This window comes from Diachasmimorpha longicaudata, chromosome 9 (assembly GCF_034640455.1).
Source record: "Diachasmimorpha longicaudata isolate KC_UGA_2023 chromosome 9, iyDiaLong2, whole genome shotgun sequence".
NCBI classification, from domain to species: domain Eukaryota; kingdom Metazoa; phylum Arthropoda; class Insecta; order Hymenoptera; family Braconidae; genus Diachasmimorpha; species Diachasmimorpha longicaudata.
The window spans coordinates 4,117,743-4,143,588 of NC_087233.1; the positions used below are offsets into that span (position 1 = coordinate 4,117,743).

Here is a 25,846-nt window from a genome sequence, read left to right on the forward strand (position 1 = left end):
CTCGTGGTTAATTCAGTTTAAAAAAAATTTTTTTTATTCCGTTTTTGCTATGCATTAGGAGTACCTTTGTTGATGTGATATTCCTCGTAAAATAGCATTCTCGCGGCTACAAAAGTTGTCTAATGTGAACATTGCGTGCCCAGCCCACCTTTTACTGCCTATTCTGTTTCGCCGGACATATTTCGGTTTTTTAAAAAAAAAACCTCACTGGCAAATTATTTCTGAATGCTCCCCGGGAGGAAAATTTCCACTGGCGGGGGTTTATGGATGCCCACTACTGGTTGGCTGATTTATTGGGATGACCCCGAGGACAATTTTTGACGATAAAAAGGTGAAATATGGGGAATCATATTTTTTCAGAAAGTTTAAGGGATTTTCGACATTTTTGTTGATTAAAATATTTTTCCGAGGAATTTATGGCACTCGGGGGAAAAAACAAGCCCAATTGGTTTCTTCTCTGGACAATTATTGTTTTAATACACACAATAAAATATAAAAAAAAGTAATCTTTAATGAACATTCCTCAAGTCAAAAAATAAATTTAGAAGTTAAGAGGGAAGATTTTTCGAGAAAAAAACCGATGTGCACATTTGGGGCACATATCTAGACTTTACTTATCTTCTGCTGTCAAAATTGGGCCCAAAAATGTTTTGATCGTTTTCTTCCATTCATCTGTTCTCTGTGATACTCAAGAAATACATGTCAATGTCAAATTAACAGTGAAAGCACTCTGTAGTGATGGAATTTGACGTGTGCAAACAATTGTAATTCTATGTAACGAGATATGTACCAAAAGGGGCTAGAGGGAGGGGGAACAAAATGGAAAAATCCGAGAGGATATACATATGAGCAATAAAATAAAATACATCACTCAGCATGAAAAAAAAACAATAGAGAAAGGATGTTACAATTAACTGTATTTTGTTAAAATTATTACGATGGGGAAATTGGGTATTTTTTTAAATTAAAAAATGCTTAAAAAGTCACTTTTTTCAAACAATGCTCTCATACTGTTTAGAATGTTTTTTAGAATATGTATAACAATATATGACAATAAAATATAACATAAATATATTGACAAAATTATGTTATACAAATCTATAATATATCAACAATTTCTGGTACTAAAACTCCTAGAAAAACCTATTATCAATTTTTACGTCGTTTTCCCCTGCGATTTCACCCTCCAAATTACTCCACCACCCTAAAAACCCGTAATTTAACGTTTGCGTATACAACGTGTGAAAATCGTAAACACGATTTCCCTCGCCCCTCGAGAAAAAAAAAAATAGAAGAAAGTGGTGTCGGTCTCGCAAAGTATTCGTAAGGAACTCCAGTTCATCTCTTTTTCGACGCGCACGCCCATCAGGGCCCACCCGTACTCAGCACATCTGGCTGGCTCTCGCTCATGTCGAGCCAGTTCGAGCGCCCGTCTCCCCACGTACGCAACGCTCTCGTCGTACCTTCCAACGGAAGTCTTACGCGTGTGTCGCGACATCGCCCCATTCACCAACTCCTTACCACCCCCGTCCCTCACCCACCCCCACACGCATTAGTTCAAGTACTTTCCCATTAGTTCTTCGGTTCGTATCCGCACGCGACACTGATGGACAACACGATGGGGGAATATTTTTTTTTCGAGTCTTTCAAATACACCAGTGGTTAGGGGGTGATACTGGGGAGGGGGAGGAACATATCGCGGGGTGAAAACAACTCGGATGAATTATGAGGCGGGTAAATTGGGGATTGTGGACGGTTGTGGAGTGGATGATGAGGTGATTCAAGGAAACTGATAATTCAAGTGCGAAGAGTGCTGAGGTTTTACGGAATTTCGAGTGATAATATTAATGAATTTAATTTAATGGTAATTAATGGTTCGGGGGATCAGTCATGTGGTTGCGGAATTTTGGTGAAATTTTGTTTTGAGTCGTAAAATTTATTTAATTAAATTCGAAATTTATTTCGTGAGGGAAAATTGGTCAGGAAAAATTAATTTAACTAATTTATGGAATTTAATGGTAATTAGTGGTTGAGGTTTTAATAGTTGAGAGACGGGATGGGGATGGGGCTGGTGATGAAATGTCGATGAGATTTTTTTTTATTTTAGATTTTTTTTTCAGGTTTAAAAATCGCTGACGAAGATGAATGTTCAGGAAAAATTGGAGATTCAATAGAAATTGTTTTTAAAAAGTCAAGGACTAGGACGAAAAAATTGGCGGACTCGGTTGTGAAAAAATCTAATGCCATTGAGTTAAGAGATTAAATTGATTGTCGAGGGGATGAGACGAATTTGGGGATAAGATACATGTCTGACAGAGGGATAAATGATTGTTTGAAAGTTTTGGGCGCGGATAGGGTAGATAACACAACTGGTGGATTTTTCAAAATTGAAGTTTTAGAGATAATTATCTGAGAAAAATAGCGACATTAGAAAACAGACGAATTGCAAAGTTGAAAAAATAAACGTGGATTTTTAGTTCGAAATATGCAAAAAAAAATTCAGTTAATTAAAAATGATTTCTCTTTTCATCTGTAAAAATTTATAATTTTAACATTTAAAAATTGTGGAAAACACTTGCGATTGAACAACAATTAAATTCTGAAAAAAAAATCGGGACTTTGATTTTTCATTTACAATTCAAAGATTTGAAAAATTATTTTTAATTTTGATTTCTCGATTTGAACCACTGGAAACCAAATAAAAATATATTAGAATTATTTCAACTGAATCCTGAGAAATCTCAACTAAAGAAGAAGAACTGAACAAATAATTTTATAAATAATAGAATTGTTTTATTTTCCTTCATTTTTCTTTAAAAATCCTGCGGATTTTTCTGGATTTTTCAGAAAGTCATCTTACAAGCAATTTTCATACTATTGAGATGTCATTCAGATATTCAAAAATAATATAAAAAACATAAATAAAAGACATAGATAAAGGAAATTGTAGAACTCATTGGAATACTCGTGGAACAGAGGTAAAACGACATTGCAGAAATTCAACGTTCACTGTTTGGGTAAATCTTTGGGGGATTGGACTACATCCCGTAAGGCGCTTCGTTTACCAGTGTAGAGTGAAGGGGAAATAGGTACTGAAGATCTAAAGAAAATAAATAGAAGGAAGAGGGAAAATAAAAAGAGAGTGCTGTGACGAAAGCGACTGAAAAAACTGCTTTTACCGAAATAAAAGTGATGCAACGATAAAAGAACATATTTTCCAATAACCAGTGACATGAGAATAGCAACAATAATAACTAAATTAATATTCCCAACATTTCATTAACAATCTTTCTCATTAAAAAAACCCAAAACCCAAATTAAGGAGTGAAAAAAATCTGTTGTCCCTTTGTGATAAACAAAAAAATTAAAAAACGTCTTCTGAAATATTTTATTAATTAGTTTCAATTTTCTTAATGTTTAAAAAGTTGTTGATGATATTAATTAGTCATTAAAAAACATTCCACTATTTTTATTAATATCAACAAAGCTTCAAGTCAAAAGTAAACAGAGGGCCATCAAATTGAATTGAAAAGATAATTCATTTATAATAATTATCAGGCAACAAAAATTACTAAAAAAAATATATAACTCATAATGATTTTATTCAATTAAATTTCTCTTTTTTTATGCAAAAAGAAAAATAAACCGGAGCTTTAAACGAAGAGTGGCCTGTTGACTTTACGGTCTGTCCAGATCCCGTGTTAGAGGTGTCGTCATTGGATATTACGAGCGTAAAAACACGGAAGTGGAAGTGAATGGTGAAGGGTAGAGGGCATGACGTGCCGCGTCACGTAGAGTTACAGAGACGCGGGGATTTTCGTTGAGGGTCCCCCCTCAGGTTGTTGTAAAAAAAAAAAAGAGGGGGAGTCACAAGGGTGGAGAAAAATCGCCGAGGGCGAGATGCAGCATCACGGGAATCAGCAGCGACGTATCCTCGGCCCCGCCCTCGTACTCCTGACAATTCAAACGATCGCACTAGTACTGGCAGGTGACCAAGGTAAATTAACGAGACTCAGATCACGTTCACAACTCACTTCAAACACTTTTTAGGACTTTTTTTTTTCCCAGAGTTTGTTTTGCTCCCTTGCTTCGTACTTCTGACTCCACGGGAGTTTTATTTCGCCTTTGTTCTGCTGTGGGTTGTTTTTTTTCCTGGGGGGTTGGAGCCGCTGGTAAATGTTTTCAACAAGGGCCGTTTGGTTTATTTACAATCGAAGCATTTCGATTTTTTTGCGATTTAACGTTGGTATTTCGGGTGCTCGTAATAGCTAAAATTGCCCACTAGCGGTTCTTCAAGAGTTGGGAGGGAAGAGGGGTGGGGCAAAATGGTGCGATTTGAAAAAAATTGCAGGTTCTTAAAGCCTATGACTAAAGCTTCAAAATGACTGTAAAGTTCTGGAAATTTACTCTGCCAATACCAAGTTATCGGTGACTGTAGGCTTCTACGTTCGTCTGTGAAGCAGTTGTTTGACCAAAAAATTTGATCAAAATATTTTTCGATGGAAAATCTGGAAAGGATTGAAAATTGGTTACTGAAACAGTTTCAGAGGGTCCAATAACGTAACCAAAAACCAAGAGATTCGGTGCATTTCTCAGTTCTCTACAGACAAAACGTCAAAATCCAAAAATTTCGTGAAAGCGTACGCGATAAATGTCCATCAACGATAACTCAGCATCGGCAGAGTGAAATTCAAAAAATTTGCAGCCATTTTCAAGCCTTTTTTGTATGTTATCAAGACCTAAAATTTAGTTGAAATCCCATCATTCTATCTCGTCATATAGAACTCCCTCCCAAATCCTACGGACATTTGGCAAGTGGATGTGCTGGTCAAATTGGCCATTCCTACACAATGTCATCTTCATTTTGAATATCCAAAAATTTTTATGCATCGAGTGCATCATTCTTCTCTCAAATCCCATCGCAAACATCGACGGAACAATTCGCAAGTCACCGGTCCGAACCGTTTGATCGCGCCTGGAGTGGATTTGTGGTGCGTGAAAAAAACTTGGCTGTGATATTTGCGGCGAGAATTAGGCGAGCCACATGCGTAATCCACTTGTTTTGAAACAATGTAAATAAACAGTTGGGTGAATTCAGTGGGCGGTTGACGGTGATGATAAAATACAAACGTTTGTGGCAGTGCAACACTCAGTAACCACTACAGCGTGCGAACGGACAAAATTACCAGCTATTTGGGATTGAATAAATATTGACGTTCCTTTCCGTTGAATGAAATGAAGAGATGTCAGAAAATCATGCAGATGGAATTTCGACATTCAAGTGCAAAACAAGTTGGGGGACCATTAAAAATGGATTATCTAAAATAATAATTCTGGAAATAATTTAAACTATCTTTTTACTTTATTACGTAGCTCTGATAATTGTGCTTGGGAGACACATCCGCTCTGTACCGATTCCTTGGAGGAACTAAGTAGATTTACAAAGGGAAACAGCACCCTAGACCTTTTAGTCACATGCTCTTAAAGAGTCCTATTCATTCCACTTTGTCTACATATTTAAAATCAATCAATATCAATGCTCACACTTCTCAGAATTCCAGCCCATAAAAATGTTTTCCTTTCAATTTAAAGTATAAACACTCAGAAGAGAATGAGATTGATGTTTGCTTCCTATTTATTTATTTAATAAAAAATCCAACAAGAATAAACCAAATAAAAAAAAAATATGACCGAAAAAATTACCATAAAATTTAAAAAAATGTAACGTGATATTATACCCAGGGAAATTTTTCTTATATTGAACACGAGATTATATTCACCCGAAGATATGACAGGAAAAAAAAATTCCACCTGATTTATCATTCATTTTCGCATATCCCGGCTGAAATGGCGCAATACGAGCGGAACCCCCGATATTTGGAATCGAAAATATTTCCGGCCATCGAATGGGATCATTTTCGACCCCAATAGTGAGCATCAACTCCCTCGAAATAACTTTTTAATTGAATTGATATGAGTATTACCTGCCGTAAAAAGGAAACTTTACCATTTTTCCAACTTTTCGAGTTTTATTTGATATTTTTTTTCACCTCACCAACTTTTTACCCACTAGGGGGATTTTTCACAGATCCATACCTCCACTCGTATCTACATTCCCTCCCTCCCCGCCCCCTCACCCCTTCATTGTCCTCGAGTTGAGCTGCGGGACGAGTGCTTTTTTTTAATGAACGTCAAAGGCTTTCATTTACCTTTTTTCATGGAGAAAAAAAGAAGGATAAATGGAATAATAAATAAAAATTTATGAATGTGAGCATTATGAAATTATGGTCGGAAGTGTGTCAGTTGGTCGTGGGGATAATATCCCAACAGCAGGAAGTTTGATACATGGGGTAAAATAAATATTTTACCGGAAACTTTTCATCACACGTAAAAGCGTACACGAAGGGAATTTCTGGGTACAAATTACCTTTCCCTTCGGTAGATTTGTATTTGGGGAAAATTTTGGATATAAAAATCATATTATATTTTTCGATGGAGAAATATTGTCCTGGTAAGGGTAACTAACCGTCTGCACTGAGAGAAAAATATGATTTTGTCAATTAAATATTCGTCCGACAAGAATTTAAAACGGATTTTCCAATGGAAAATTCGGGCATCTGTTTGTCTGAAGTAAATATGATGTGCAAAATTACATTTTTCTCTCAGCGTAATTTTTAGAAAGTTCACCCTTTGGCAATTTGCCCCTAGGTTTCGAGCATTAGCAGTAAAAATGTAAACATTACATTTGGAAATGTAAAAGGCGAATTCTTGTTGTGTTGCATTCGGCAAATCCCAGTGCGGCGGCATGTGCCGCATTTTTCATTCAAAAAGAAACTCCAGGATTCCTCGGGTGGCTATTCTATAGCAGGTGTCCTGGCCGGATATCCTCGGTAAAAAAAAATTGTCATCCCCAAGTCCGAGGGAATGAAAAATTCATAGGAATGAAAAATTTTCGACACGTTCGGCATAGATCGATCGATTACCCCATGGGACAGCATATATTGCGGCTTGAAAAAGGGGTTGGGGGTGGGGCCGGGGGGTGGTAGATCCGTGGAATTGCCTGGCCGTCTCGTCGTTTAATCGCCCGGGAAACCAGCGGTGCGCGTCAATTCCTCACCACCTTCACTTTTTTTTTTTAATTTTCAGGCCATTTTTTTTTTCATTTTTCATTGCTGGTCTCCGAGCTTTTTGTAATCTACGTGCTATCCCTTTCTGTGATTGGAAATCATGTCCAGAGGAAGTTAGGGGTCTTAATTGATTTATTGTAGAATGGATTCGAGGAATGCGGTCAACTGAAGGGATTCGATTACAGGACAATCTTGAGTTGATGCCCTGTTGACGTCCGAATATCGCTTGTCAAATGTTGGGACTCCACCGGATTTACGAAGGGGGTGGAAATAAGGGGATAGGGCGATGCGATTAAAATAAAATTCTACACCTGTTAAACTTATGAAAGGAGTGTTAAAATGACTTGAACTTTTTTCATTTTCACTCTAGCGATATGAAGTTATCAACCCTTCAACATTATCGCCCGCATCTAATAATCCCTATGACAAGAGATCTGCTTTCCACTTCATCTAAATAAAAATTCTGTGGTTTCAATAAATCTGTTGACATCCGGACATCATAAAAAAGCCTCAAAATGACCCACAACTTTTCAAAATTTCACCCCTTGAAGTTAACAATCCTTCACATTCTCCCGCGCACTTGATAACCTTTTTTACGACACAATTCGTTTCTATTCCATCTCGATAAAAACGTTGCGATTTTGATAAATCCGTAGACATCTAGAGTTCATAAAAAATGCTTGAAAATGACTCAAGAATTTTGAAATTCCACTCAGCGGATGTAAACTTATCATCTGACGTACCTATGAAAAATTTCGTAATTTCGACTGTAATCAATAGCACGAACGAGGGATCGAGAATAAATATCTGGCCAATCTAAAAATGTCTAACTATGATATAAGAAGCAACATCTTATTTTTCCGTAGTCACGTTCCTCCCCTAGCATTAACTTGTTATCATCGTCCTGTGGGGGCCGGGTGAATTGATGGATTTCTATTTTCCCAAAACCAAAGACTGATTAGATGATATCGAGGATCGATGGACTCGTCGAGTGGGCAATCACGATTCGAGTGAGAGAGGGGCTTCGATTTAGACATGGGGTGGGAAGGGGGAGGGTTAGGGGGTTGGTGGTGGGGAGGGGGGGGAGGAGGTGAGTGTTGAAATCACGAGGGCTGCAGACTGAGCCGACGTTCAGTGGCTTCTCTAATCGAGGCATCGAGTATCTCGATTCCCCTCTCCTCCCCCTCACACGAGCATTCAGCCCTTACAGATGACCCTCAAGGGTGCACGTACCGGTTCAGAATGCCGAGATGATTCCGTTATGAATATCGTCAGGACTATGAAATTAATATTTAGTGAAAAGAAAGAAATTGAGTGAATACAAATTTGGAAGCGAATGTCCTCCCTCCCTCGCGGTAATTTCGTGAATGGGTGGGGAGGAGGGGAGGTAATACGTGGTAAGAATTTTCCCAGTGGTATTTCATGTAAATACAGAACCCCAGTGCGGAATTAATTCCATAAATCAAATTCCAAGTCGAGCTAGTGACGTTTGACCCCTCGGCTGCTCCTTAATGTCCCTGATAACGAGTGATGCGCATAATTTCGCGGATTTCCATCTACAAACAGACGAGTTTACACGACGTCAAGGGTGATTCAAACATCGTCAGGGACAAACACGTGTAATTTAATTATTAGGGAAATTAGGGAGTAGTTGGGTGGGGGATATTCCGGGTGGAGAAATTGTTTGGGGAATTTTGCAGTAAAAATGAATTTTCTTCATTAATCTTATCATTAAGAGGACAAGGACTTTTTTTCATATGTTCAGGAACGTAAAATCTGTCAGGTTTGCACGACAATTAGAAATTACAAGTAATCGTGATAGTTTAGGATATTTTTTTGAATTTTTAGTTTAAAAACATTTTCTTGGTTTCAACGGTTCAAAAAAAAATCCCACACATTTTTATAACATTTTTCTTAATATTATTTTGCGTCGAAATTATGGTAAAAAATCGGTCATTTTTACTTAACATTTGTCTTCGCGTAGAAAGAAAACAAATTAATCGTACGGATAAAGTATTTGAAGAGTTTTCACTCCATTATCACAAGATCTTGTCATGGAACTGATTGATGTTCCCTTCCACCCCTCCTCGTTCCCATCTGATTAATTCAATTGAATACCAAAACCGTCACTTGTTTTTACAGAAATCGTCGTATTGAACGTCAAACAAACGAGACGAACGAAAAAGTACTAAAAACGTTGAAATAAAGCACTGACACACGGATACATAAAATTTTCCAAGATACAGCCAAAGTTTTACGCTTCATGATCAAATATTTATCTGCAATTCGTGCAGTGGTGCCCGTGGGATTATAAAAAAATTGAGTAACATCCCAGTTCAGTCAGTAAAACGTTGTTTTTAATCTATCTCACACCGGTGAGGATAAATAAACGACGCGGGGCTAATGGTATTTTTCAACTGTGGCCTAGAGCAACATCTTTTGCATAATTGAAGAAAATGTTAATTTTAGTGGGATAACAGGTGTCCAATATTTTTCAAAGCTTCTCAAATATTTGAAGTTGAAGAGAAACTGATGAAGAAACATTTCAGGAAAAAAAAAATTATATAAAAAAAATGAAAATAAAGATGGGGAAAAAATAGAATTTGGGCATAAATTGTGGGGGAAGAATGTTAATAGTACGAAAAATGTGTGAAATATGTGGATATTTTCATGTGCTTTTGATGTTGCCTGTGGGAGGAACTCTTATTCAATAACCTCGAGGGTGATGAATATCATGATGTGGAATGTCCGACATAATGCGAGGGTTCGGATATTCCACTGTCCGGGGATGGGGGTGGGGAACAAATGGGGGAGTCAATGGTATCATCCATGTATTCGTGAGGGGGAGGTTTTACCTAATCGGGCCGTTGGGATACCTTAGGAATCTCCCGCATGCTCGACTGACCAGAAATAGGCCCTTTCATCTATCGAATCTCGGCGGGACGAAGGGAGGGAATATGTGGGGCACGTGCGTGTGGTCGAAATGTTTTTCTTATCAGTTTCGTAAGACTATTATCGGAAAATCATTTTTGTTTTACGTCACTTGAACAGTGACAAGGAAAAGTCTGTTTCTCACGCCTTGTGTTCGATACTTGTTGGGGATCTGTGAGATTAGGGAGGGCGTGGAGAAAAGTGGGGCAGAATGGTGCGATGTGAATAATTTTTTAGGTTTTTGTAGTGTAAATAGATGGCTTCGAAATGACTCAGGAGTTTTTGGGTTTCACTCTACCAATAAAAAGTTATCGATAGCTGAACATTATTCTCTAATAAGAACCTCGGATAGGAAGGCCAAGTTGGGAGAAACTTTAATCTGACGTGGTTTGACCAACAATTATGCGATTTAAATAATTTTCCAAGTTTTTATAAATCACAAAATGACCTTGAAAATGACTCAAGATTTTTTCAAATCCACTCAGCCAATGAAAAGTTATCAATACCTTAACATCAACTTCTCATAAGAACCGATGACAGAAAGCCCAAGTTGGAAGAAACTTTAATCTGACGTGTTTTGACCAACAATTATGCGATTTAAATAATCTTCCAAGTTTTTGTAACTTACAAAAAGCCCTCGAAAATGACTCAAGATTTTTTCAAATCCACACAGCCAATAAAAAGTTATCGGCAACGGAAGAAAATCGTTCACGGCTAAGAAACTTTTTGGCCCGAAAAGCCGTTTCGCCAATAACTGTTCTCCCAATTGTGGCAATAGCAGCATCAACTTTATGTCCACTGTTGAAGCCACCACTCGATACGACTGATTATTCACAACAGAACTCCCTGATCGGATTATGGTTGGCCTGGATCCATCGTTTCGCCCTACTGAATACCTTCTCCCACCATCTCCATGATACGATTAATTCCCCGAAGTATAACTTATTAGTCATGACTCGATCCTCACATACGCATACGATAAATCCCATCATTCACCTCTCTTCTACCTTTAATCTCGTTATGTACAACCTCCAGTACCTCATACTTTCTCGCGTTATTACAGTACATGTACACAGAGAAACTACCGAGAATTTACGATCGACACGGGTGTATAGCACGATCTCACCGGATATTGTGTACGTAAAGCCCATTGTTATTGTACTACCACGACTTAGACAATTCCGAGGATATCTTTATTAACGATTTTCATGTTCATTGCAGAGGGGGAGAAGGAATAGATGGCTTTGGAAATCAAAAATTTTCATGAGTCATTCACATTTTTATTGATAGTGACATATGAAAGACGTGAAAAGCGAACGAAATCGTAAAAATTTGTACTGAAAAAATTCATACATCTCGTTTTTATACATTTTTCAAGAATTAAAAATTTTAAACCCCCATTCATCCCCCCGTCCCCCTCAATTTCCGACGGAACGGATTTATCATCGACAAGTTTTAAAAATTTTATCACAATTAGTGATAATTGGGGAACCAGTCATTTTCATTTTGATAATTTGATTGATTGAATATTTCCCGATAGTTTACATTTTTGGTGTAATTTATGCACTGGTAATTTACGAAATTTCTTATTTTCATCGTAAATTTTCTCTCTGTACACGATAAGTGTTGAAAGTCGGGGTGTTTACGATCTCCGGGGGAGATGCTCGACAAAAGTTTTCCATGGTATTGGAATGAGGAAAAAGGAGAGGGGTTGGTGGATATATACAGAATCCTCGCGTGATATCGTCCACTCGGTTATTTTGTGACATGGGCGGACGTTTATACTGCGGTTTAGAAATGGCTGGATGCGCCTGGAACGACTGTTGTAACTGTTTGGAGACTATCCGAACAGTGGACTGGTAGATGTATCCACCCACCATTTCTACCTCACTACGTTGTACTCACAGAGTCAAAATATATTGTTATTTACTTAGGAGGAAACTCAACGTTAATCGTCGAGTTAGTGCATTGTAACTCAGGACATTCCTTCAGCAATCGTACATTATCATTTATTACTTGCTGCACTGTTCAGGTTCTTTTACAACAGTCTCATTCTGGGAGGGAGTGGAATGGAGGGATGTTAATAAATTTGTAGGTTTTAGTAGAGGATGCAAAAGCCTTCAAAACCACTCTAAATTTTTTTGATTTCACTCAGCCAATACCGAGTTATCAAGGAGTGAAAATAATCGTGGTAAGGCTACGAAGGAATTTGGGACGACAAGGCGGTTCAGTAAAATTGATGTAACCTGCGACAAAATGATTGGATTTGAATAATTTTTTAGATTTCCGCAGATAATGAAAAAGTCTTTGAAATGCCTCAAAAATTTTTGAATTTCACTCAGCCGATGCGGACTTATGAATGACTTAAGATCGTTCACGTCTACCGGCCAGTGAAAAACGTTCAACGAAATATTTTTTCATTATTTTATGATAAACAGCCATTTGTGCTCCTCTGTATTTCGATATGGACCCGACCTATCCAATCAAGTCACCGAAATCCATCTTCCCAACACGAAACCGTACAATGAAATAAATATCAGAGAACAAGATAAATAGATAAACGTGAAAAAAAGGAGGGAAAGGCGGAAAAAAAACCGTCAGTGGCCCCAGGGGGCTTTGAATCACAATTCTCCTGGATTTTGGTGTGTATATGTCCGTGGGTATGCTTCATAAATCTTGGAGTGGTATCCTGCACAGCGGGATTTAGCCCGACTACCGGAGATACCTATGTGTAACCCCAAAAACCAGGGCGTATTCCAGTCGAAAACCCGCTGGATACGGCGACTCCGACGGTTTCCTTTGGCCTAGGGGAGATGGCGAGTGATAGTCCCTTTCCAGTCTTCTGTGTACATTTCACGAGTTATAAATTGTTTATTCAAATGGGGATATGATTTTTCAATTGACTTCACCGAAAATCGAGTGATTCCCGTCTTCTTCATATGACATATTAATACGACTCATTATCGTTTCCATTTGTCATGATTTTACTGTCATAAATTCCCTTCATCTTCATTCATAACTCGAAAACGGCAGAGTGAAATCGAGAAAATCTTAGCCACTTTGACGACATCCTCGTGACCTTGAAAACCCTCAAAATTCATTCAAATCGCGTCCTTCATCAGACCAAATCAGACCAGATCAGAGGCGGCGGTCCTGTCCAAAAACCGTCTAACCCCAGCCGGTCATTTCTGGTCATTTATACCCCGCCAACGGTAGAGTAAAATTTCCAAATTTTTGAGTCACTCAAAAGGGCTTTTCATAACCTTCCAGAACCTCTGGATTCATTAAAATACTCCAGTACTCGTTGAATCGTAATTACCCACGCGATTAACGTGACCTTTACCCTGAGCTATTATTCTTCTTTCATTAAATTCTACTTTATTTGCTACATGGAAAATTACGGTTACAGTGTAACCCTTACCCTCCCCTCCCCCCCGACTCCGTCAACTTCTCCCTACCTCCATCATTTATTCAAGCTCCTTTTTTACAGTCCAGTATTTATTCATCCCATGTATTCTCGTCACTTGTTTGCTGTAGAGAGAAACGTGTGGTACGATGCGGCAACGCAGGACATCGAGACAAGGATACGTGCTGCAGCGGCCTCGAGTACCACTGGTACAACACCACCAGTTGGTGAAGCACGAGGGGTTGTATTCTTTGTTGGTGATGGTATGGGTATGAGTACACTCACCGCAGCTCGTATTCTCTCTGGTCAGCGTCAAGGTAACACTGGTGAAGAGACGCGTCTCGCCTGGGACGAATTTCCAGCGATTGCACTAGCAAGGGTGAGTTCATTTTTTTTCCCTCTTCGTTTTTCAAACCGTAAAATTTTGCATGAACTGCTATTTCTGTGAATGCCTGAGGTGCACGAGTGGATTGAGCAATTCTGCTGGTCTCGGCGGATAGCGAAGTAAATTTCCGGTTCCGTTCGATGTAAATGTGGGTTACTTATGTCGAGGGGATGATTTTAGTGGGGAAAATCGCGATTGAAGGAAAAGGGGTGATGGAATATTTTGGGAAAGACGAGGATTAAGTCATATGAGGCCCGAGGACGTGATGGGTCTATTGGGGAAATTCGCAGTGGGATTGAGGGACCGGGGCCTGATTGTAAAATAGCAGAGTAAGATTTGGGCCTTAGATTCGTGAGTGAATAATAGAGGGGAAAAGAGAGGAAGGAGGGGTGAGTGTGAACGTGAATGACAGAAGACATTTTTAGCATTTAAAAGGGAGCAGATTGGGGTAGTTAGTTGTGCCGGGTTACGATATGTGTATATATGTATATAACATTTACCTTGTTTTTTGATAAATAAATCGTATTATATATTTTCTATAAAATTACTGTCTTGAATCATACGTAAATAGCTTTGTTTTAATGAGAAACGAAACCCATTGGGGGCATCGTATTTGAATTTCCCGCCCCGGATATGAGACCAATTGAATGAACGAAGAATCAATTTTACGCATGAAGTTGATACACATTTTGAGGGATTAACTCAATTTATGTCATTGGGTTTTCATAGACAGACGAACTCGATTCCGCAGTTCCCGCGCAATTTGAATTTCCCGCGTTGAATTCGAACAAATGGCGATTATATCCACCGATGAGGAATCAGTCTTACGCGTGAAATTGCTACAAATGCTTGGAATGACCAGGTTAAGACATCTGCTTATGCTCTTATCGATAGATTCCTCGGAAAATTAACGAGAATGAAAAATTTTAAAAAGCCATTTCCCGAAATTGAAGCGAGAGCGTCAGAACAAGATGGCGTTGACAAAGCCAAAACCACTGAGTGAAGAGAACAAAGAGCGACTAGCCAGAGTTCAAGTGCTGTGGTGGAGTGTCCGAGGGTTGGAATTTTCCTCGCTAAAGGGCCTGAATTTTCCATTTGTCTACAGGCAAATTGAGCATCAACTGCTATATTTGTGAATATCGAAACCCCACGAGTGAATTGAGAAATTCTGCTGGCCTCAGCGGGCACACAGACAAACTCCCAATTCCGTTCACTACAAATAACTTCATTTTACTAAAAAAAATCCTGTGAATATGGGACGAGAGCGAAAAAGATGGAAAAAATTGGAAAAATCATTTTCCGAGGGCTGCAACAACAAACGAACCTTTTAGTTTAACCCAATGAAGAATTTTCCAATATAAAATAGCTCCAGTAAATTCATCCCCGATCTGTGCTTCATGGAAAGAGCGACGATTTATGCGAGGCATCAACATTCATAACCTCAAAATTCCAACAAGTCGGAGGTACTTCCATCTGTTGGATTAGTCACCCAAATTCATGAGTAAATCCTGATGGCCTGACACACGAAAACCAACGAGTTAGAGGGGAAAACAAAGAGCAACTGACCAGGGGGTTTCAAGTACAATAGATTGTCCAAAGGGTTGAATTCCCAGGTCGACCAATCACGGTTTAACCCCCAGTGGGACCGACAATCAACGACTGGGGGTGACTCGTTTCACCATGTGGCTTTACAGTGTAACCAGACAGAAGAAAGACGCGGTGTAGCTGTCTTCAAAAGCCACCACAGGCAATGAAATATTCAGGGATTGTGGCGAGGAAGGGTGGCAGGGGGTGAAGAATGGATTCCCGGTGCCGCACCCAAAATAAAAAAAAAATAGTGGAGGCCAGATGACTCAATAATTCAATTACACAGATCGATGCAAATAAATGGAAGCCTCGGGGGGATATCTCTGTATCAATACCGACATTTTTGCTGTTATTGTTGTTGTTGTGGGTGAAGTAGGGGGTGGGGGTGGGGGGATGGGCACGTAGGGGCGAAAATTCCACTGGGAAAATAATTCCAATATCACCGCATAATCGAAGGTCCGATGCTTGATACGTTGTACACGTTCATTACTCATAGTTTCGTACGTGCCAATCTCGCCTGCTAATTAATTATTATCCAGATTTAGTGGATAGGGGGGTGGGGGGAAGTTGGTGGATCCCACGTGTAATGCGATAAATTTTACACGTCGGGTGGTGGTGTCCATGTGCCGGAGCATCATGGGCACGATGTGGCATCACTTTTGGATGGACAAATTGGGGTTGATGGGATACAATGTTCTAGCCCGGTGGTTATACCTCGTCTGGGGATTTTTACAGCAGCCCTAGGTTGGTCGCCCATGAGGGCATCGTCGGGACGACGTGCGGGACTTTTGGGTGGAGTAATTGGGATTGATGGGACACGACCTGATCTAATTCTGAGGTTATAGTTCAACTAGGAGTTGTTGGTCAACACTAGGTTGGTCACCCATGGGGGCATCATGGGTTTGATGTGCATGGCCTTGCGATGGGCGGATTGGGGTTGATGGGACACGACCTGCTCTACCCGAGGGATTAAAGTTCATGTGGAAGTTGTTTTTTAACGTTAGATTGGTTCCACTAGCGTCAATCAAGAGCTGCTACTAATCGACTGACTGAATTTTTATTTTTTAATTGATTTTTCCATTTAAGAAGAATATAATTTTCATAAGAAAAAAATTGAATTTTCATCAATTTTTTAAAATAAAAATTGGCAGTTAAAATTAATAATTGAAATGACTTCGGTGGTTATTTTTCTTTTTTTTTCGACGTTTTTGACCAATTTTTCCCATAAATATTTTACTTTCCGTTCCATTCTTCGATGAACTGACCAGATATTTCCGGTTGTTCTCCACTGTTGGACGCGTCCAGCAGTTTTACCACAAAAAATATACAAAAGAGCAAGTTTTCATGAAAAATGATTCCATTGACGTGTAAAATTCTTATCCGTCCGCTGGAATTTTCCCATTACCCCCCAAAAGCTGCGCATAAATATCAGCCCGGGGGAGTTATACAAAACGAGGGGTGAAAAAAAAATTGTTACCATGTTCTTCCGCTCGTAATTCTCTCCCGAGTGCCCCCACGGGCGAAAAAAATCGCATGTAAATAAAACAAAAAAATATATATAACACACGCCACTGAGGTATGATTGCAAATTGGGGTTCTTGTACGCATAAATAGTCGTGTCGATAAACAAATCAAAGGGTGAATGGGGGTAAAATGAATTTAGGTATTCGTTAAATTAGTATTTGTGTAGAAAAGCAGTTGGATTTGCGCCAGAATTGTGTTTGCCAGCTCACTGCGGCTCACGGAATCCCTCCATCATATTCCATCCTCTCCTTCCGCCACTTCTTTATGGTAAATCAGCCCTGGGGCATCGGTGTAAGATGTTTTACGAGCATACGAGTCATTCGATTCTATTAAAATTTTCTTTGATAAAAAAAAATGGAAAAAGTGAGAATCATGTACTGCTAATAAGCATTCCCTAGGGGGATGAAGGGGGCTGGAAAGTATACATTTCACCCCCAAAATACTGTAAGATGAAATGAAAATTAATTAAATTTTTTTAAATATATTTCAATTAAAAAATCAATAATGAAATGGGAAAGCGAGATAAATCGACGTCTATCTGAAGTTTTTGGGCAATATCTCCGAATCCAAGGGAGATAGAGCAATTTTTGTGATAACACTTATTGTAGCACTCAATACACCCTACAAAAAAGGTTATGATCAATTTTTCTCTATCTTCCTTAGATTCTGAAATATTTACTAAAAAATGGTCAATAGTCACTAGTGACTTATCTCGTTTTAATTATTTGAAATTCCAAATTTAGATTTCAATGAGTTGATATTCAATACGCGCCCCTAAAGAGGGTTGAAAATTGCCCCATGGGACCTCACTATACCCCAAAAAATTTTAATGCATAATCAAAAATAATTAATATAGCCGTTAATGTCAATTTAATTAAAAATGGACTTTAAATTTTGTTTACTGTACTTTACTGTTAAATACTCACTAACGTCGTTTAATTAAAGCCCATCTAATGAATATAATTCATCAAATTGACTTTTAATGATTAACAAAGATTTATAATGAGATTGTGTTTTATTTCGATAGATCTAGTGCCCGACAAAATTTAACGCTCGAAGAATTATCTGAGAGGCGAAAGGACAAGAAAGAGAATAGCTGGGTTAACTGGATAAAACAGTGAGATTCTCCCGAGATATCTCTTAACGAGGGAGATTTGAAATTCGTTAAAGTCTAAATCAGTAGTTGAGGGGTTGGAACGGGGATAAAGGGAGGGGGGGAGAGTGCAATTCCACTTACTGCTTTTGAATGGGCGTGTAAAAGCGAAGCCCGGGGGACACTTGTGCCCACAGTTCGCAGGATGAAAAAGGGTCAGGGATGAAAGGTAGTGAATTCTCACCTGAGTGTGAAATTCCAATCTCGAATCACTTAAAATCTCTCTCACTCCTGCGATAATAATCGCAGACTCCCAATTTTTTAAAATTGAGAAACGAAGGAAGAAAACGAGACAAGTGGAGTTATCTTTACATCGAGTTTTTCGAAAATATCTTTGAATCTAAGAGAGATGGAAATTTTTTGTAGTGACACTTATTGTAGAACTCGAGTGGCCCTATAAGAAAGGTTATAATGAAAATTTTGATATTTTCGATAGATTCGGAGATATTTAGTGCGCAGTGAGCTGAAAAAGGCAGAGAATATTTTCGGGAATATTATGCCAAAAATCGAAAATCGTGGTTCCATAATAAGGAACTCTCGGGAAAGGAATTGTATGGGTTAATAAGCCAGATGTAATCATTATCATTTAGAGGTCTTTCGGAAGAGACAGAATTTGATTGCATCTGCAGAGTGCGAATGTGAACATCGGAGTGAAGGTTCTGACTTTTGAAGATGTTCATTGGAATTGCCCTAGATTTTAATTCCCGAGGCAACAAATTTATAACTTTTCGTCTTAACTAAATGTCTTCCCCGTACTCCAGCAAAGATATTTTAAAACAACTAGATCTAAAGGGCATACATATTGTAACGAACATTTTCAACGTAAGCAAAATTGATATTTAAACAATAAGAGTATCTCTGAGTGTATAAATGTTATGTATGTAACTCGATTTTCATACATACTATGCATGTATATCATAATAATTATATTATGTATAAAATTCGCTGTATAGACCACCCGGTCTCGAGCTTCTTTAAATAAAAAAAAAGATACTCATTAAAAACTTAATGGTTTTAGGCCTTTGGGACTCAATTATCATAAAATATTCGCAGCGGCTGATTGCAGCCACTGGCGGAAATCGTCACGCGAAGTTTCAGGCCTTTGAGCATCGAAAAGTCATTGGATATTTATGATAATGGAGGCTAACTAGGTGCTTCGGGGAACATTAATTAGGGAATGGCAGAAAATTAATGGAGAATTGAGTTTTGACGTTATTTTGGAGGTATGAAATTTGCAAATTGTAATTCGTGGGGAATTATCTCTGAGGTTGGCATGCAGTAGCATTTGTTTGGGTGTTTGCTGGATAATTCTAGATGAGAATAGAATTTGTCACATGAGAGGAAGAGATCATGAGAGATACTAATTAGAATCGAATGAATTTGCCCCTAGAATGGGAGATGCGACAACCATAGTGATGGGTTGCTGCTATGTGTTTTGGGAGGGAGCCCGAAATAGTGGGGCAGTACGGGCCAATTTGAATGAATTTATAAGGCCTTCAAGTTTATATGAAGAGCTTTAAAATGACTCTAAACTTTTTGGAATTTACTCAGCCGATGGAAAGTTATCGATCATTGAAAATTTTCGCGCCAACTTGACGAGGTTTCAGACATCAAAAATGTATCTTGACTTCATTTAACGAAAAATGGTTCGATTGGAATATAATTGTAGGTTTACGTAATTTATAAAAAAAGCTACAAAATGACTCTAGATTTTTTGAAATTCACTCAGCCAATACCGAGTTATGAATGAGTGAAAATAACCGCGTACGCTTACGAAGAAGCGGTGACCGTGAAAAAAATCTTTCTTCCCCATAAATCAGGATAAAAAAGGAGGGAGCTGCGCTCCCTCCAAAAACATCATCGTCTCGGGCAATTGACCACTCGTCGACCCTCAAAGGCTCACCAACGAGGCAACGACATCGAAATAATTGATGATGCAACGTACCACCTTGCCACCAATCACAAGTACCCGAAACCCATCGGTGTCGATGCAATAGGTGATGCGGAAACTGATAACGATTAAAGGATTTCACGTACCTCACAGGCGTTGTACAACATCCCCTCCCCCTTGTATCGTATATTATTCAGTACTTCGAGGCGTGCTTAAGTCGAATCAGAGTAACTCGAGTGTAGTCGATAAGATGCGCGTAGCCCAGGCAAACGACCTGTACAACGTTGGAAATTGAAATTGCTGACCTGAAAGTTTAACGAGATCCTGGGACAAGAACAAATCACGATGTTCGCATCCAATTTTTATGAAATTTGGATATGTTATGGAGGACTCAAAATTAAGCGACACGTGCTTTTTTTCATCGACTCATACGGCAGCCCAGGGGGTGGAACAGCCCCCTGAAGTTGAGCACCCGCAAGGTGTTTTGTCAATTGGGCACTTAACAAACATGTTTAGACCATTTTTCGCAATATAAAAGGAAGTACATGGAAAATGATTGAGATAAAAGTCGAGATTATCTCTGAGGGTTGAAATTTGGGGGGTAAACCACCACCGGAAAAGGTCATTAATGCGATTAAAAAAATATATTGTTTTGGATTCTATTTAAATTTTCCATTGAAAGAGCACAAAGTAACAAAAGACTTTTTTTGCATTTTTTTTAAATTGCGATTGAAAGGAAAAAGAAAATTATTTTTTTGAATTAGCCCTTTTATTCGATGACGCCCATAAGGGGAACTTTCAACCCCTAAGTCTATGGATGAACCGAAAAAAAATATGTCTGGCTTAACTTCGAGTCCTCTATAACATATGCAAATATAAAAAAAAATTTTGGATATCCAAATATTCAAGAATTTTTTTTCTCAGTGAATTCAAGTTTCATTGAAATCGAAGGTGGACATCTACGTGGGATTCCTTGTCAGTTGACGTTCCGTTGGATTTTTTTGCGTCTATTATATAAAAAAGGTAAATAGTGAAAACACCGAGGCGAGACGCTTCGTTTAACCCAAGCAATTCATTCTCCTTTATTTACGTTCACGCATTATTAGTGTTTCGATAATTAACACCCACAATTAAATCCCATTTAACTGCATCCAATAAATCTTGGATAACCTCTCGCACCCTTCCGCAGGCTAATTAATTACCCTCGTGATTCCCACGATATCGGTAATGACCAATTACATAATTACAAAATTTTCGTTGTCTGCTTTTGCAATTTTATCGTCGTCAACATATTTATGCATCAGTATCGCAGTGGTAAATGGGCTCAAGTTGTTTCTGCCTTTCGATCAATTTTTGATAAATATCTCATAATCTAAGCGACATACGACAAAATGTGCCTGGACCTTTTCATTAGTTCTCGATTGGTTCTACAAAAAAGATTATAACAAAATTTTCGCTATCTCTGATACATTACGAGATATTCATCAATAACTTTTAAATAATTAAATTCAACTTGATCGATTCTGCAATTTGCCTGCTGATATATATTTTTGATTTTCCTATTCGATTTCTATCTCTCAACAAATGATATCTAATTCAAATAACAACTTCATAATTTCAAAAAACAATCTTCTCCAATGAATTTCCTCCACACAAACTATTTAAAACCAACGCTTTATAAAAAAATCCTTTCAACACTCCAACTGTTTTTTTAATTATCCAGAATTTTTCCTATCTCCCCTATCCCTCACCCCCTCCCCCCATTAACCACTCAGTGTAAATCTCACTACAACAGGATTTAAAAAATTGTTGAAGAGAATAAAAAAAAAATTTCCACCAATCAATTTCCTCCAGTTAAATTATTTAAAAACAAAACTTCATGAAAAATCCTACAAAAAATTTAACTTTTTTTTTTAATCCCCTGTAATTTTCTCGACCCATTTTATACGACTACGCCCCCCTACCCCCAACTACCCTCACCCCTAATCCGTGAACCACTCAGTGCAATAGTCCCTCAGCAAGTGGATTAAAAAAAATTGTTAAAGGGAATAAAAAAAAAATGTGCTAATCGATGGTAATCGGTGGAGTGCGTCGTTGGGGCCAGTTGAATGTGCCACAACCATTGGCTTACCAAAGGCGGGGTACAACGTGTGCGTTGCCTGACAAACGCCTGTCTCTATCTTCCCTCCCTCCCTCTCTCTCTCTCTCTCTCACCTACCCTCTACCTATCACCGTCAGTTTACTCACCCTTGCCGCCTGCCCTCCGCACACTGTACGTTTTATCGCATCGATGGGCAATCAGTAACGAACGTGCAAACACTCAATTTCCCCGAGCTCAAATCAAAGCGCTTGAATATCGGCCGACCACTGGTTGGGACAATGCACATACAAGCCTGTTTTACTTGCCACTGGATTGGCTGGCTTTAAACGTTAACAGTTTTAATGTTACCGGGATGGAAATTAATGAATACGATATGTTGTCGATGAATAGATAATCGATACTGTATTTTGATAAGAAAAATATTGAGGGAGTTTAATATATTTTTTTTTATTCTTTTAGATTATGATGAGATTGAATGCGTGCTTGACGGGCCCTGTTTGAATTTCCCGCCACGAACACATTAACCAATGAGGGACAAGTTAAGGGTGCAGTTTGTCTGTGTGCTCTATGTGTGTGAAAGAAAAAAATTTCACGATTTTTTCATGTGCCCTTTTGTTTCTTAATGAGTGAAATTATTTTAGTTTTTGTTTAGTTTGGTTATTATAATTACGGCGCGGAAGACACGAGTGTGGAGAGCCAGTTTATCTTTCTAATCTAGTGACAGAAGGGTAAATCAGGACCCTACATTACCGACCGACGATACGCCAAGGGTTTTCCAGGGTTTCCCTCGATTTTTGTGTAAATGCAGTTGGGGAAAATGTCGATCCCATGGCACCGCAGGGGAAGGGAATGCAAGAAAGTAAAAAGGCATTGAGGGAAGGAGACAGAAGTCGATGTAAAACACAGAAGACATGTGCAACATCAAAGGAAATGACGAATAAAAAAAATAGTTTTGTTATCATTATTATTTTCATTAAAATAATGGAACTAAAAATGGAAAGTTGGAGAAATGTGGAAGATTTAACAAATAATAATGAAAAAAAAACTATTTGGCCTGATTATTATTCACATTGATTTGTGAATGGAGGGGTGGGGAGGCACTCGATGGTTTTGAAGATGAAAAAAAATTTGAAAACATTTTTTTTCTTCCGAATGAAGACCTCATTGCAATTCTTAATTATTATAATTTTTCCCTCCTCTCTTTTATAAAGTAAAGAAAAATTGGAAAAACAAAAAATCGACCTGGGCTATCCTCATCCCTTTCACTTTTAATTGTAGGCGAATGTCATACGTCCACTAATTGGCGGGAAATTTGAAATGAAAATCTCCGAAATATCCCGGGGCTCCGATTTTAAAAGAATAATTCACTGTAAGTGATCTCTGAAGAGTTACTTGTATCAACTTGATATCTTCATAGAAAACTTTCCCTTGATACGCATAATCCACGTAACAAAGTTGACTAGGTTTTGAGGGGGGAGGGAGACGGGGGGTGGGGGGGGGGGGCAGAGGAGAGTACTACCAGAGACCAGTGGGTGTGGAAGCTGAGAAAGTTAAACTGGCGCAAACACTTTGTATTCATGAATTCAAACCTCGATTAATGTCTTTGCCCATCCTCCTTAGGGCCTTTACCACCACTTCCGCGGAAACTTTCTACTCTTCGGTCCCTCCACCCCGTCCTACTCCCCTACCATGAACAGTACCAGCTAATTTTCAAGTGCAAGTAAGACTGAGTAATTGTGTTAATGTCCGCGATACTTTTGACTGTTCGTCGAGAGTAGTTCCTTTTAGAGATTGTAAGGGGGTATTTAAATAATTTTGCATTTCAATATTAATAATTGTTGGCCATAAATGACTATCAGTGAGACTAATTGATTAATAATCAAAAAATATATATGGAAGTTGAGGAGTAAAATTATTTTAAGAAATAATGATAATGATAATGATAATGATTTTTTCCCTATATTTCTTAAATTCCGAGATATTCATTAAAAACTGCTCGATGATGACTACAATCTCATTCCCCGTGTCAATAATTAGAAAAAAAAAGTTTTAATCAATCAATAATTACTAGCATATTGTCACTCCGATAATTATGATCAATTGTAAATACATTCTGTGCCATTATTGATTAATAAATTGTCTCCAATTATCGTCAATTTCGCAATGAAAAATATATTTTGGAACAGTATTAATTAGAAAAAAAATCATAATTAAATTTCGTAATGAGAATCACAATTATAATTTGCTGGGGGAAAACTGCTCGTTGAATACCCAATGGAATAATTTTTTCTTAATATATAAATTGTATTGGTTCAACAAAAAACATTAACTTTTCAGAAACATCGTCAAAAACTTTTGAAAAATTACGTAATTGTTCCGTCATTTACAAGTCAAAACAAAATATGTTAAAAATTACGGGACAGTTACGCAATTTTTTAGTACAATTTTGGGAAAAAGTTCAAAAAGTATGAACGATTTAATGAAAAAATTCATAATAGGAACGTAATTTTTAAAGAATTTTTTCGATATTTAAGAGAGAGAGAGAGAAAAAAAATATTGATTATCAAAATTAAGCAAGTTTTTTCTCATTTGTTCAATTAGATCAATATTAATTATCAAAATTTAGTACGTTTTTTTCTAGTTGCTATATCCACATATAAGAACTACATATAATTACATATTTCTTATAAATTCCTTATATATTTTTAATAAGAATTTTCTGGCAAATATATTTGTTTCATATAAGATTATTCATCACTTCACCTTTAAAACGTAATTTACCCTTTAAAACGTTTCTAAATAATTTATTGAAGTTCATATAAATATTGAACCACGGCTTGACCCCACGTCTTCCTCGCAAATCGCAGAGTGCCGGGACTACACGTAGCCGTAGGCATATTTCATCGACAAAATAATTCAGTCGTGCAAGCTGGTGGTGTATGCGGTCAGCCGTATATAGAAAGTCACCCCCTCGCCCAGCCCACGGCAGTGGGTGGACAATTATTATTTAACTTCGTACGGGTTTGGGAGCTGAGGTCACTCTGGCAATTCTCCAAGTGGACTTTTCCGGCATTTCGACGCTCATTTTTAGGAATGATTTATACTTGTTACCAGCACTGAGTATACCCATCACCCCATCACCCTTCCCTGAGTTGTTTACGGTATTTATCTCGGTCCTTAAGTGTAATGAACCTCCGAGAGGATTGAAAAAGCCCTCACCACGGTGCCAACTGAAATTTCATTGGAAAAATGTTTGTTGTCAGGGTACAATAAAAGTTGTAAATATATTAAAGAATTTAATAAAAATTTCATTGCTTTTAAATCGCAGATTTAATGCCTCAGGAGCGATAAAAAAATTATTGCTCATAAATTTTGGATAATGATTTCAGTTGCGTCTCGTTAGAGATGAAAAACAATTTGTTGTATTCAGTTTACTTGAACGACAAACTGAAAACGTAACGCGGAAAATTAAATTTTAACTCTCGTTATAAATATTTTCGAGACACCAGAACACGTGGGAATGAAATTCTAAATTTTATTTGACGTCCGGAGCAACAGTTTCTTTTTTTTATGATTGAAAAAAACGAATACTAAGGAACTAATAATCTGTGACATTTATTATTGTATTATTTTATCATTTCAATCTACATTGGAAAACCAGACGAATTTTTAATTTAATTTTCAATTTAATTCAATTAAGAAATGAAAAATCGGGGAATTACAATAATTAATTAACTTCTC

At 37.9% G+C, this 25,846-nt stretch overlaps 1 protein-coding gene and 1 long non-coding RNA gene across 12 annotated transcripts in view; one reads left to right on the forward strand and one right to left on the reverse strand.

Moving 5' to 3' along the window:
• The window catches only part of LOC135165714 (uncharacterized), a 140,653-nt gene that overhangs the window by 68,454 nt on the left and 46,353 nt on the right, over positions 1-25,846 (reverse strand). The gene's annotated exons all lie outside the window — the stretch shown is intronic.
• The window catches only part of LOC135165713 (alkaline phosphatase-like), a 70,808-nt gene continuing 46,381 nt past the window's right edge, over positions 1,420-25,846 (forward strand). Inside the window, exons 1-3 of one of the 11 annotated variants that reach the window (XM_064127274.1) lie at positions 1,420-2,018; positions 2,848-3,997; positions 13,596-13,843. In XM_064127274.1, coding sequence (XP_063983344.1) covers positions 3,901-3,997; positions 13,596-13,843 — 345 coding nt within the window. In that variant the 5' untranslated portion in view covers positions 1,420-2,018; positions 2,848-3,900. The remainder of the gene's footprint in view (positions 2,019-2,847; positions 3,998-13,595; positions 13,844-25,846) is intronic. The other 10 variants (XM_064127275.1, XM_064127273.1, XM_064127278.1 and 7 more) reach the window with 10 other exon arrangements.